At 35.9% G+C, this 15078-nt stretch overlaps 1 protein-coding gene across 4 annotated transcripts in view; it reads left to right on the top strand.

Annotated features, from left to right (window-relative positions):
- The first annotated feature begins 2053 nt into the window (after positions 1-2053).
- Positions 2054-15078, top strand: part of TP63 (tumor protein p63) — a 262976-nt gene continuing 249951 nt past the window's right edge. Inside the window, exon 1 of one of the 4 annotated variants that reach the window (XM_040253139.1) lies at positions 2054-2283. In XM_040253139.1, the coding sequence (XP_040109073.1) occupies positions 2222-2283 (62 nt within the window). In that variant the 5' untranslated portion in view covers positions 2054-2221. The remainder of the gene's footprint in view (positions 2284-15078) is intronic. The other 3 variants (XM_040253130.1, XM_040253157.1, XM_040253166.1) reach the window with 3 other exon arrangements.

Consider the following 15078-nt stretch of genomic DNA (forward strand, 5'->3'; position numbering starts at 1 on the left):
ATATATGTGTGTGTGTGTGTATGTGTGTATACATATATGTATTGCTATTTAATATCTGTCCCTGTTAACTTAATAAGTTTAGGATTTTTAAAAATAACATTGATGTCAGGGTATACATTTTAAATGGTTTTTTTAAAATAAATTAAGCTGTAAAAATTTGAAATGAAAAGCATGTTAAGAATGCTTAAAATTAATAATTTATTAATATTTGGAAACCAAGAGCCTCTGCTGGTAATTAAAATATTTGGAAGGGTTATGGTTATTTCCTAGAAGTATATAAAAAGCAGGCCTGAAAACAGCACTGGGTCTTTATACTCAAAGTGTGATGCTAAAGCCAGCAGCACCCATCACCTGGGAGCTTGTATGAAATGAAGAGTCTCAGGCCCCATCTGAAACCTACGGAACTAGAATCTGCATTGACAAGATTTCCAGGTGACTTGCAAGTGCTTTAACATTTGAGAAGCACTACACTTGAGATCACTATTTCACCTCCCATTTTATAAATGGGAAAAGCCAGACACAGTGTGGTGGGACTTGGGCATGCTCAAAGTATATTGAATATTTTTAATTTAAGAACTCTGTATATTCTGGTCATCTGTATTTGCTAATAGCAGGGAGTAAAGCCAAACACTTTAACTCCAATTAACAAATCTATAATTAATTAGTAAAATGATCTTCCCTCAAGTTTCCCATTTTGTAGAACAAGCTGTTTAAATTGGCTGGGGCTCAGGCCGGCATATTTGTGAATTTCACAATTCACAGATGTTAGACACTCTCAGGCTAAGTAAGGAAGAGAATGTCAAGTTTTAAATAGCTTCTCCCTTCTATCCTGGCTGCAGCAATAAATAAAATATTTTTATGAAACACATTTTGAACCAAATTTTCTCAAAAGGAAATGTCAAACTGCTCTGAAAAGGACTTTAGATTATCTCACAACTTTGACAACTTCTGATATCACCAGTTTACAGGTGACCTGTGATTAGGGGTGAATGGAGGATGTGAACTTACCTTGTTAGTGACACTTGGACACACTTTTTTTTTTTTTCTGTTGGGAGTCTATTTTAATTTAGCTTCTGAATCATATTTCATTCAATTTCCAAATCCACAAAACCATGATTGGTTTACAGCCTATATTCAGAAGGAAGTGAATTATTCTGTATGTAGACTTTTGATATATTGTTTTGGATATATGAACAAGTTAATGGTTTTACTCCAAAGTAGCTCGAGCTAAAAACCAGCCAAAACAACAGACATAAATAAAAAAGTGGGAAAGACTGAGAGAGACAGAAAGAACTCAAATGTTTCCAGTAACAGGCAATTTGAAATAATTTTGTAAGCGTCAAAATAGTCAAAAAATTTACATTATTTTCCATTAATATGCTTTAAGAAAATTATGTGTGTGTGTTTGAGGTAGGATATTTTAAAAATTCAATAAAGGTTTTTGTTTTTTTTTTTAATTTAGGGAAGGCAATACTAAGGGGATGTGAATGGGTATCTCTTTTAGTTGAGACGAAGAGTGAGTTCTAGGTTAAATATAATCAAGGAATTTCCCCGTCTTTGCTATTTGAGATTGTGACCACAACAGGCGGTTGGCTGAAAGGGAGAATGAAGCGGGGGCGGGAGGGGGGGGCGGAGAGGTGGAGATGAAGAAGAAGAAGAAGAAAAAAAACAACTTCCTAAGCAGCGCTGTGAAATACTTAGTTTCAGAAGCAGTCACAGAAGTCCTCAGATTAAATCAGTATGCAGATACGAGGAAGCATTAATTAGTTGGAGCAGGGTGGACATTCATTAGCTCTGCTCTGTTGTGAAAGTCCAGGCTGCTGAAATTAAACTCTGATGCCATTCATGCCAGCATCCAATCACCAGAGAGACCAGAAGTTCAGAGATGACTCCAAATTGCCAACGAGTGTGGCCACTATACATGAAGGACTCTAAAGCCGTAGTAGAAAAGGAAGAACAACTTTAGAGAGGATGCCCAGCTGGTAAGATTCGCCTGTTTCTGGTGTTTTAATCACTTGATGAATCTCATTGGTTCAAACTGAGAAACGCTCCGCCTCTTTTCAAGTATGTGTGAAGGGGGAAAGTGTCTACACGTCTATGTCTGATAGCATTTGACCCTATTGCTTTAAGCCTCCTGGCTTGATATCTATGTATACACAGGTATATGTGTATATGTTATATACTTTTCTCCATTTATTGATATCAAAGAGAGTTGAAGGAAATGAATTTTGAAACTTCACGGTGTGCCACCCTACAGTACTGTCCCGACCCTTACATCCAGCGGTGAGTTTAAACGTGAGATAAACTTCTATCGAAACTTAATTGGAGTGCCTTTTGTATGATGAGTGTTTCTGCTGTATTCAAGAGCAGCCTCTCTTTGTTTATGAGCACAGTGAGATTATTTTGCACTTTCTGTGGACTTAAAATGGTCTGTGGGCATCTCTTCTAGGTTTATTTTTTAGTTCCTATCTGAATGTACAAAGTAACAAAGTTTGAAGACAGTCTTCCCATAATGTCTCAGAAAATTGTCACACCATTTTAAGGTTTTTAAAATCTGCTATTTGCCAGGCTCAGCACTCACCCACCCAAGTAGAAGACATTTCATTGGATAGGGACGTAATAGGCTGTGAATGATCTTCAAGTCAAAATAAACACAGAGTAATTTTGATTTATGCAATAAAAAATAGATAAATAGCCATTGTTATACTAAACAGATTGTGGCTTGTCATTTTGGCTCTATAGCATATTTTCTTCTTGACTTGTTTCAAAACAAACATCATCTTTTGACAAATCCGACTTTTAAAACTTATAATTATCCTGAATTTTATTTCTGCTTATAGGAAGTAATGTTTGCCTAGCACTAAGAAGGAATATTAGTGAGTGTGCACAGTGTGTGTGTGTGTGTGTACGTGTTTCAAATTAGAGGCTGCTATTTTTAAACTGGTAAATGAAATCTGAACAGTGTTTTTCCAGTCATAAAGTTATGGGAAATATTCAAGTTGTATGTAGCAGTGTGATGTTGTTAATTTAACAGCATGAGATTTGATGTCGGAATTTCATACTTTATTTTCTGAGACGAATGAGGGAGGTCCTCTGGCTGTTAAAAACTATGTGGTTCCAAAAGAGTTAACTTGTCATTCACCACGAGTGCCTAGGAGAGAATCAGTTCAGCAGCAGAGTAGGTTCTCTGGCCAGGACTCACTGTCCAAATGCCCAGGCAGTTAAGGAGGCCATGTGATCTTTCTTCATTAATATGAGTTATTACCATGTAAACAATAATGTAGACTATGTATTGGGTTGGCCAAAAATTTCGTTCAGGTTTTTCCATAACATCTTACACAAAAATCCAAATGAACTTTTTGGCCAACGCTTTAAACGCAACTTCTTTCCCTGTGATATTTCTGGTGGACTGTATGAGAAAGCAAAAGAAGGAAAGAAAGGGAGAAACGTGAATGGAACGGTTGAGAGAGTAAGAGAAGAAAAGAAGAAAGAGGAAAGAGAGAGAAAGCAAGTTTGTTGTTCTCCAAGTTGAAGTTAGAAATGTGTATGGTGATTTGATTCCTGCCTTGCTGTGCATTGCAAACAATCGTAGCAAAAATGAATGGCTCTAGAATTCATGTTCTTATATAAGATTTCAGTGGCATTGTGGAATGAGTGGATAAAGAGAGAAATATTAAAGATTTTCTAGTTCTCAAAATTTTTCCAGCCTCAACATTTTCTACTTCAATAAAATCTTTGAAAGAATATTTCTAAGAGGATAATTCTGGTGAAACATTAGCTGTATAATGTGTCCCCTGAGGACATCTTTTTTAAAGTGGGTGCTTGGATCTACCTCAGCTCTAGAAGAAACTTTCTTCTATTGACTAGCATTCTGCATGTCAATCATGAAGACCTCTGTCCAGGTGTATTTCTAATGATTGATGAGGGAAGCCTGTAAATATGAATACACAAGGAAATTGCTTTTCAGAGTGTTCCACCAACCTGCCCATTGATGGAGCAAATATCATCTCAATTTTTGACAGACTGTAAAATTTAAAATAATAATAGTACTTTAAAAATGTTTTAAATTCTGCTGAATCTCTGAACTTAATGGCAAGTGTCACTCTTGGGGAAGGAGGGTTCATGTTGGGCAGCTGTGAGATGGTGGTGTAGAGTGATCAGCGAACATTTATTTGCCAAATAAATTGTTTTAGGTAAGATTATCTACTTTCCATTTGTCATTAAAACTTAATTGGAAAATAAACTTAAGAAAAATGTTCCTTGCCAACCGTCTACTTACTCTGAGCAAGGCACTGGAAATACAAAAATGAACAAGATATGCTGTAATGTTTAACTCTACAATACTTACATATTTAACAATGAACATTTTCCTCATATATTTAACCACTGTCAGATATTTCAAGTTCTGAATTATTATATTTTCTGTCTAGACTGTTTAGGGAATAAATGAATGAATAACTAGAATATCACTATAAGAATCAAACAATATTCTGTTTGATTCCTCAGGAGTGAATATGTTTGAGCTGGTTTTTCTAAGCAGACAATCCTTGTAGTTCTCAGTTTACAAAATCTATTTTAAGTAAGACCAAATTTAATCATTCCATAATCATAGTCATCTACATAGTTAAATTTGTCTTTTTCCTGACCTTGTCTTTAGAAAGAAGTTATAAAAGAGAATTTTCATAAAAGGAAAGAACAGGATTTCTTGTTATTTTTAGCTGTAAGCTACCTTAATGCATGAATTTCCTTTTAGCAAAGAATACAATAAATGGGAGCTGCTATTATCATTTATTACTGAATGTTAATGCCATTTCCCCAAAAGCCAGTTTTAATATACATTTCAAAGTATGATGGTAATCATTCTATATTAAAATTTAGATTTCACCCTCTGCTTTTTTTCCCTTTGCACCTGAACATATATTAACATATTATGCATTTGGTTGTGCTCTGATGTGGATGCTAATTTACTGTAGTTTTTACAATATCTTTTCTGAAAATCAAAGATACAGAAAGATACTGAAACTAAGCTATATACAACAGGAGAAGGTGGACAAATCACAAGTTTTGTCACTTTACTGCTACCTTAATTTAAAAAAAAAATAGATGAAATTGTAGAAATCGATAAACAAGAGCCAAATGGTAAGATACCATTTCCTTATAAATTAAAACCATAATCAATGAGTCTGTTTAATTTTTATTTGTAAATATTCAAAATGAATCTAAATTTTAGCATTTTAGGAAATAAATTTTGTTAATTTATCATTTGGATTATAATTTAGGCCTTTTTGCATAATTAGTTTTGGAATTGTTACCTTGTTTTTAACATAGATCTCTTTAACCAAGTAATTCTAAAAGACAGATTGAATTCCTCCAAAGGTCATTTTGAAGATTAGCCAGTTAAAATGATAAAAGGAATCAAGATTAAATTTTGAAACATTATGATAGCTGAGGACTAAAATAAGAGAGAGTAAAACATATTACAATTTGAACCACTAGTAAAATGATTTTGTTTCTTTGTTTGTTTTTTCAGTCACCATCTACTCAAAGATGTTTAAACTGTTAAAGTACTGTATGGATGAGTAAGAAGTATTTCCTGTGTAAATTACATATTGATTGTGAATTTTATGCTTTACTGGCTTAAAGGTCAATTTTTTAAACTGTGCTTTCTAAATATATCCCAAAAGGACACGGAGGGCTGTGGGTGACAATGAACTTACAGTGGAGAATCATTTTATTTGTCAAATACAGTCTCATAAAGACAGACGCAGTCAGTTTTGTGTAGAGTGTCTTCAATTTGCTTCTCCACATCCATCCTACATCCTTTTGTTCTGAATCCCCCAGGAAGCTGACTTATGAAGACTTTCTTATGAAGCAGTTCCTTTCTCTTCTGTTTTTTCTTGGGTTCAATCAGTGGGTACCTCTAGCAGGAGATCAAAGGACAGGAGGAGGATGAATTGGGGGTTTATGTTTACCTGTTTCTCTGTTGGGTTTTCCACTAAAGGTTGCAGGTCTACAGGGGCTCTTACCACAGGTCTGGGTATCTTGAGTTTGAGTAACTTCTCTCTACTCTCCTTTTCCTTCAAACTTAGGGGTGTAACAATTTTCAGCCACTGCTAAGTCCAAAATGTCATACCATATCTCTTCTCCCTTCATCAATAGTCCCTTTATTAAACTCTCTTAATCTACTCTTTTTTCAGATGCTTTTTCCTTTCAGGATCACATCCAGTAGAAACATGAAAACTGTGCCCATAGGGTTCTTTATGTACACATGGAAACTTTGAAAATTAATGTATCATTTAATAATATAATTTTGATGCTATTTAAGGATGTATCCATCCATTTCAATGAGCAAACCATTTTTAATACAGCTAATGCATTAATTTTAGCCAGTTCCATAATCACTAATTTTCTCTGTCTGATTGAAAGGAATGAGCCAACATGCTGCAATCTGTATAGCTTTTACATCAGTACTTGAAATGAAGAAAGGCAGAGGGCAGGGAGAATTGATTCATAAAGTAAAATAAAGATACAGTTTATCAACAGGGACTAATGTAGTCACCAACTGTAGTCAAGAAAAATCTGCTTCCAACCCTTATAATTTTCACAAGAATAAATGCCAAAAGACCTTTATGACCCACTGTTGTTAGCCAAGAGTAAAATGTACTATAATTCTGTACACAGCTCCTGAACTGTGAGTGCATTTAAAAGGCAAAGAGGCAGGGAAGTGTGTCAGCTGAGGGCACATCAAAAGTTCTGGGTAATAATCTTAATGCCACCACTAACTGATCATGTGACTTTCATGGAACCTACTTAAGCCATCCAAATCAAAATTTCCTAATAAGTTAATCAGGGATAACAACTTGTAGTCTACTGTTCATAGCTGAAACACTGAGAATTAAATAATAACCCACTAAACTCTTAAATTCATCCACTTAGTGTACTGCTAGGTTCTACTGTTGTGTATATAGGGGCTTCCCTGATGGCTCAATGGTAAAAAAAAAAATCCACCTGCTGTGCAGGAGACGCAGGTTCAATTTCTGGGTCAGAAAGATCCCAGGGAGAAGGAAATGGCAACCCATTCCAGTATTCTTGCCAGGAGAATCCCATGGATGGAGGAGACTTGCAGGTTACAGTCCATGATGTCACAAAAGATTTGGACATGATTTAGTGACTAAACAACAACTAGTGTGTGTCCAGCACACTGGTGAACTAGAGTTTCCTTCCCAGCAACAACTGTGTCCTCATGGAGGCATTCCTAGCTTTCATTTTGCTCTATATGATCTTTAAGCACAACGATGATTATGAGTCCTGCCCCATGATGTTGATTTGTCTCCATTCTTCTGCTTTAGAATTGAGAAATTTAAAACCTAAAGAGATTAAGGGACTTGCACCCCAAATCACATACAAAAATAGTAGCAGAACCAAGCCTAGAATCCAAGTCTCTCCCCCAGTCAATGCTTTTGACCACAAAACATACTATTTTATTAGATCCATATAGAACTTTATAAGTAAAAAAGTGTTATTCAACACTTTGAATTCAGCAGGACAGATGAGGTAGGCAAAATAATGGTCTCCAGCAATAGTCATGTCTTCTTTTTTTATTTTGTATTGAGATACAGCTGATTAACAGTGTTATGATATTTTCAGGTGAATAGCAAAGGGACTCAGCCATACATATGCTTGTATCCATTCTCCCCCAAACTCCCCTCTCATCCAGGCTGCCATGTAATGTTGAGCAGAGCTCCATGTGCTGTGCAGTAGGTCCTTGCTGGCCTCCCATTTTAAATATAGCAGTGCCTGTACATGTCCATCCCAAACTCCCTATCTATCCTTCCCCCCCACCCCATCCTTCCCCCTGGAAGGATAAGCTTGTTCTTGAATTCTTTGTGTCTATTTCTGTTTTATAAGTTTATTTGGATTGTTTCTTTTTAGAAGATTTAGATTCTTCTTTATTCATTCCTCTGTTGATGGACATTTAGGTTGATTCCATGTCTTGGCTATTTTAAACAGTGCTGCAATGAACATTGGAATGCAAGTATCTTTTCAGATCATGTTTTTCTCCAGATATATGCCTAGGAGTGGATTGCAGGTCATATGGTAGCTCTATTTTTAGTTTTTTATGGAATTATGTTATATTACACATGATTATATGTTATATTACACAGCAAAGAGATATTAGGTTGCATATGGAATTAAGGCTGCTAATCAGCTGATCTTAAAATAGGTAGATTATCTTGGACTATCCAAGTGGTATATAATCACAAGACTCCTTAAAAGTGAAAGTGGGAGGTAGAAAGTCAAAGTGATATGAGGTGAGTGAAGATTCAATGGATTTTGTATATGGAAGGGGATCAGGAGCCAAGGAAGAGTGGTTGTCTCTAGAAACTGGAAAAGGCAAGGAAACAGATTTTCCTTAACAGCCACCAGGAGGAACACAGGCCTGCCAACATCTTGATTTCAACCCAGTAAAATCTGTCTCAGGCTTCCAACCTGCAGAACTGTGAGATAATACATCTGGGTTGGTTTAAGCCACAAGTTTGTGATAGCTCGTTACAGCTGCAATAGGAAACTAAGTCACCAGGTAATGAGTTTTTATCCTCAAATTGTAGATATGGAACTTAAACCTATTTTTGTTTTGTTTTGTTTTGATTTGTTTGTTTAACTAAAATATTCCATGAGCTTATCTATTTTTCTTTTTTTTTTTGCATTTTTATTTATTTTTTATTTTTTTAGTTTATTTTAATTGGAGGTTAATTACTTTACAATATTGTATTGGTTTTGCCATACATCAACATGAATCTGCCACAGATATACAGGTATACACGTGTTCCCCATCCTGAAACCCCTCCCTCCTCCCTCCCTGTAAGATCCCACTGGGTCGTCCCAGTGCACCAGCCCCAAGCATCCAGTTTCATGCATCGAACCTGGACTGGTGATTCATTTCATATATGATATTATACATGTTTCAATGCCATTCTCCCAAATCATCCCACCTTCTCCCTCTCCCACAGAGTCCAAAAGCCTGTTCTATACATCTGTGTCTCTTTTGCTGTCTCACATACAGGGTTATCGTTACCATCTTTCTAAATTCCATATATATGTGTTAGTATACTGTATTGGTGTTTTTCTTTCTGGCTTACTTCACTCTGTATAATAGGCTCCAGTTTCATCCACCTCATTAGAACTGATTCAAATGAATTCTTTTTAATGGCTGAGTAATACTCCATTGTGTATATGTACCACAGCTTTCTTATCCATTCATCTGCTGATGGACATCTAGGTTGCTTCCATGTTCTGGCTGTTATAAACAGTGCTGTGATGAACATTGGGGTACATGTGTCTCTTTCAATTCTGGGTTTCCTCAGTGTGTATGCCTAGCAGTGGGAACATCAATTCAGTTCAGTCGTTCAGTCATGTCCGACAATTTGTGAACCCATGAATCACAGCACGCCAGACCTCCCTGTCCATCACCAACTCCCGGAGCTCACTCAGACTCACGTCCATCGGGTCGGTGATGCCATCCAGCCATCTCATCCTCTGTCATCCCCTTCTCCTCCTGCCCCCAATCCCTCCCAGCATCAGAGTCTTGTACAATGAGTCAACTCTTCCCATGAGGTGGCAAAAGTACTGGAGTTTCAGCTTTAGCATCATTCCTTCCAAAGAAATCCCAGGGCTGATCTCCTTCAGAATGGACTGGTTGGATCTCCTTGCAGTCCAAGGCACTCTCAAGAGTCTTCTCCAACACCACAGTTCAAAAGCATCAATTCTTCGGCGCTCAGCCTTCTTCACAGTCCAACTCTCACATCCATACATGACCACTGGGAAAACCATAGCCTTGACTAGACAGACCTTAGTCGGCAAAGTAATGTCTCTGCTCTTGAATATGCTATCTAAGTTGGTCATAACTTTTCTTCCAGGAGTAATCATCTTTTAATTTCATGGCTGCAATCACCATCTGCAGTGATTTTGGAGCCCCCCAAAATAAAGTCTGACACTGATTCCACTGTTTCTCCATCTATTTCCCATGAAGTGATGGGACCGGATGCCATGATCTTCATTTTCTGAATGTTGAGCTTTAAGCCAAATTTTTTGCTCTCCTCTTTCACTTTCATCAAGAGGCTTTTGAGTTCCTCTTCACTTTCTGTCATAAGGGTGGTGTCATCTGCATATCTGAGGTTATTGATAGTTCTCCCAGCAATCTTGATTCCAGCTTGTGTTTCTTCCAGCCCAGCGTTTCTCATGATGTACTCTGCTTATAAGTTAAATAAGCAGGGTGACAATATACAGCCTTGATGTACTCCTTTTCCTATTTGGAACCAGTCTGTTGTTCCATGTCCAGTTCTAATTGTTGCTTCCTGACCTGCACACAGATTTCTCAAGAGGCAGGTTAGGTGGTCTGGTATTCCCATCTCTTTCAGAATTTTCCACAGTTTATTGTGATCCACACAGTCAAAGGCTTTGGCATAGTCAATAAAGCAGAAGTAGATGTTTTTCTGGAACTCTCTTGCTTTTTCCGTGATCCAGCGGATGTTGGCAATTTGATCTCTGGTTCCTCTGCCTTTTCTAAAACCAGCTTGAACATCAGGGAGTTCACAGTTCACTAAGAATTTTATTCTTTTCGTTGCAATGGTGAATATAATTGTTTCCTTAATTTCTCTTTCTATTTTCTCATTATTAGTGTATAGGAATGCAAGGGATTTCTGTGTGTTGATTTTATATCCTGCAACTTTGCTATATTCATTGATTAGCTCTAGTAATTTTCTGGTGAAGTCTTTAGGGTTTTCTATGTAGAGGATCATGTCATCTGCAAACAGTGAGAGTTTTACTCTTCTTTTCCAATTTGGATTCCTTTTATTTCTTTTTCTGCTCTGAATGCTGTGGCCAAAACTTCCAAAAAGTAGTGGTGAAAGTGGGCACCCTTGTCTTGTTCCTGACTTTAGAGGAAATGCTTTCAATTTTTCACCATTGAGGATAATGTTTGCTGTGGGTTTGTCATATACAGCTTTTATTATGTTGAGGTATGTTCCTTCTATTCCTGCTTTCTGGAGAGTTTTTAATCATAAATGGATGTTGAATTTTGTCAAAGGCTTTCTCTGCATCTATTGAGATACTCATTGGCTTTTACTTTTCAATTTGTTAATGCGGTGTATTACATTGATTGATTTGCACATATTGAAGAATCCTTGCATCCCTGGGAGAAAGACCACTTCGTCATGGTGCATAATCTTTTTAATGTGTTGTTGGATTCTGATTGCTAGAATTTCGTTAAGGATTTTTGCATCTATGTTCATCAGTGATATTGGCCTGTAGTTTTCTTTTTTTGTGGCATCTTTGTCAGGTTTTGGGATTAGGGTGATGGATTAGGGGGGATTAGGGGATTAGATTGAGTTTGGAAGTTTACCTTCCTCTGCAATTTTCTGGAAAAGTTTGAGTAGGATAGGGGTTAGCTCTTCTCTAAATTTTTGAATAACCAACAAATCACAGAAGAAATCAAAAAAGAAATCAAATATGCATAGAAACCTATGAAAATGAAAACAATGTCCCAAAATCTGTGGGACACTGTAAAAGCAGTGCTAAGGGGAAAGTTCATAGCAATACAGGCATACCTCAAGAAACAAGAAATAAGTCAAATAAATAACCTAAGTCTACACGTAAAGCAACTAGCAAAGGAAGAAATGGAGAACCCCAGAGTTAGTAGAAGGGAAGAAATCTTAAATATTAGGGCAGAAATAAATGCAAAAGAAACAAAAGAGACCATAACAAAAGTCAACAAAGCCTAAAGCTGGTTTTTTGAAAGGATAAATAAAATTGAAAAACCATTAGCCAGACTCATAAGAAACAAAGGGAGAAAAATCAAATCCATAAAATTAGAAATGAAAATGGAGAGATCACAACAGACAACACAGAAATACGAAGGATCATAAGAGACTAATGTCAGCAATTATATGCCAATAAAATGGACAATGTGGAAGAAATGGACAAATTCTTAGAAAAGTACAACTTTCCAAAACTGAACCAGGAAGAAATAGAAAATCTTAACATACCCATCAGAAGCACGGAAATTGAAACCGTAATCAGAAATCTTCCAGCAAACAAAAGAAAGCCCAGGTCCAGACAGCTTCACAGCTGAATTTTATCTGTTTTTCTTGGTGCTGAGTGGGAAAGATAAACGGTATGTATGAGTAAGATACAATCCTAGACCTCAGGGCTTTAGAGAAGAACTACATGCATCAAAATACTACAGTGAGGTGCAAGAGAGGGTAGAAGGCCTGGATGTGCAGCCTGAGAATTGCAAGTACAAAGCACCCACCATGAAGGCTGCAAGTTGGAAGAGTGACTTTGGTTAGTAGCATCTGTCGGGGGGAAATAGTTGTAGGCCTTCTGTGCTATAAGGTTCCCAGTTAATTTTAGGTTTCCAATTACACTGATGGCACCCTCTGAGAAACTGAGCATGAGGGGAAGGAATGCAAAATGCAGCATTTTTATCAAGCACCCCAGAAGATTTGCTTGTATACGCACCCAGTTTTGAGAACCTCTCAATGCAGGGAGGAGAGCTTGGACTGAATATCCCAGTCGAAGCTCATGAAAAGGTGCCCAGTGATATGAACAATGGGAGATGCATGCCTTTCCCAAGAGAGACTTCATGTTCTCACTTTACTTAAAAGCCAAATGGATTGTGAGATTAAAGTAGCAATTTTCAATCTGTTTCAAGTCAAGAGAGCCAAGTTTTTGATTAGCTGTTTGCAGCTCAAATTTGTCCTGACAGGGTTTCTATCTCCTTTAAAGAATTCACCAAGAAATAGTCCTCAAGCAACAAGTGATGGATGGATAAAGCACTATAATTATGATCAAAGTCCAAAGACTCTAGTCTATGTAATTATGCACTTCCCAACCTCTGAAAGTCACTTTGTTCCATTTAAAATAGGATGAGACATGGACATGGGGTGATGTGTACTTTTTTGGTTTTCAAGGTTTGGGAAATGACAGTTATTAACATTTCTGTTTTACTTAAGCCATAATATTTGGGGAATAATTTAGAGGGAGAGGATTGTCACTCAATTCTTATTGTTTGCCTTCCATTCTCCACTTATATCTGTCTCTCTTTTTTTTATAAATTAGCCTCTTTGAAGTTCAGAATGAAATCATTAAGCTTAGAAGTCAAATTATAAGGACTCAAAAATCTCCTTGCCACTTTCCAATCTCTTATACCTTTTCCTTTTGTTTCAAATGAGCAAACTTAATATATCAAGTTGAATAGCAAACACCCATTCTCACTTTCCATTAACTCAAGCAGTTCTTTTATAATTGAGGGCAATGCCAGCATCATAATAATAAGACTGATGAAGCATTTTTAGTTGAGAAGTACGAAACTGAAAATTGTTGTGACAATTTAATCAGCTGCATGGTTACCTAGAGTAGATTTTTAATGTAAGGATTTTGTTGTTGTTTGATTGTTTGGCTGTTTGTTTTCTTTTGTTTTAAGTATAGTGGTATAGATTGAGGTGGTATAGATTTGGATAAAATACATACAAATTCATGGTAGGGGTAATGCTGCGATCGAGACTTTTGTTTCTAAAGTTAAGTATGTTATGTCTTAAGATTATTGATTGAATTTAATTTATCCTCCAAACACATTTGACATTTCATCAAGGTGTTCAATTTTTAGAGCTTCTTTAAAAAAGTCAAGTCTTAATTATTTTTATTTGAAATTCAGCATTAACTTTTCTTTTTCCTTTCTGACTCAGGGAACTTCCATTTTTATGATTGAGCTTAGTAGTGTCACTTCTTAACTGTGTAATTTTATTCACTGAAACTTTCCATGAGAAAGCTCACTTTCTTCCAAATTTTTCATCACAACCTCCCCTAAATAAAAAGTGCTAATAAGATGTATGGTTCCATTTTATTTTTCATTTAAACCCTCTTATCTCAGGCAATGCATGAGACATTTTCTTATAGGATTTTCAAACTAACTTATAAGCAATCTAATGAATTTTTTCAGCATCCCAGTTGATACTTCTAACATGATAAGTCTTTGCACCTGCATAAGCTATTTTGTAGAGGTTGATATGGCTTTAATGAATATTTTCAGCTTAGTGAAGAGCTCTCAGTGGATGACTTCTCTTCATGTTAGCACTGGTGTGAAGGTAGGCCATCCTAGGTGTTACATTTGCGCTAACACATTTGATAGAACCTTATGTTAAATCATGTCTTCACTGAGTGAAAGTCTTGTCTCTGAAATCACTACTTGCTCTTCTGTCATTTGAGGACCGACCTTATCTTTCCACATAAAATGTATATATAATTTTTACATCAAAATCTTGAATCATTTCCCCTCCCTAATTTTCCTTTTTTAAATAGATGTTCTATATACCTTCACTTCTTGAGAAGACAGAATATACCTGAGAAAGCTTAAATATCACAAAATACTTAAAAAAAATAGTGTAAACTTTGCTCTGCAAAAGTAAATTTAGGGCAGTTTGTGAGAGAAATTATGATAGCCACTATCAAAAAGAAAAACACCCAGTAAAACTGACAAAATATGTAACTTATGGATTTTATAAAAAATGTTTTTTATCTGGTTTGCTAAGCAAATTTTGAAGGAGTTTTGTAAATTAGCAAATATTTAAATAAATTGATAAATTCTGTTGGTTGGAGTGACAAGGAGGAATCGAAAAAGGGAAATTATAAAGTCATAAAATGTCTAAGCTTATTTGGAATGAAAAAATATTCATTAATGTTCAGTAAATATTTACTAAATTAATACATAATAAGAAATTTAAAAATTCAAAGTTTTTAAGTATCAGTTTTTACCATAGATCTTTTAGCTGTATCTGAATTAAGACCAGGATAAAGGAAGATCTTTGAAGATAAATGTCAGAGCACCTTAGGTATTCTCAAATGAAACATTCAGATAAAAGTACTTGTGATTTGATATTAATGATATCAAAAATTATCAGACAAATGACATGTCCTCAACAATATTAGAAGCCAGCAAAACAAATCTAATAAAACAGTTGTTTTCCATATCATCTTCTAACTCCATAATTTTTATACTTAACATATAATCATAAAATAATT

The sequence above is a fragment of the Oryx dammah genome, unplaced genomic scaffold (assembly GCF_014754425.2).
Source record: "Oryx dammah isolate SB20612 unplaced genomic scaffold, SCBI_Odam_1.1 HiC_scaffold_2, whole genome shotgun sequence".
Lineage (NCBI taxonomy): Eukaryota > Metazoa > Chordata > Mammalia > Artiodactyla > Bovidae > Oryx > Oryx dammah.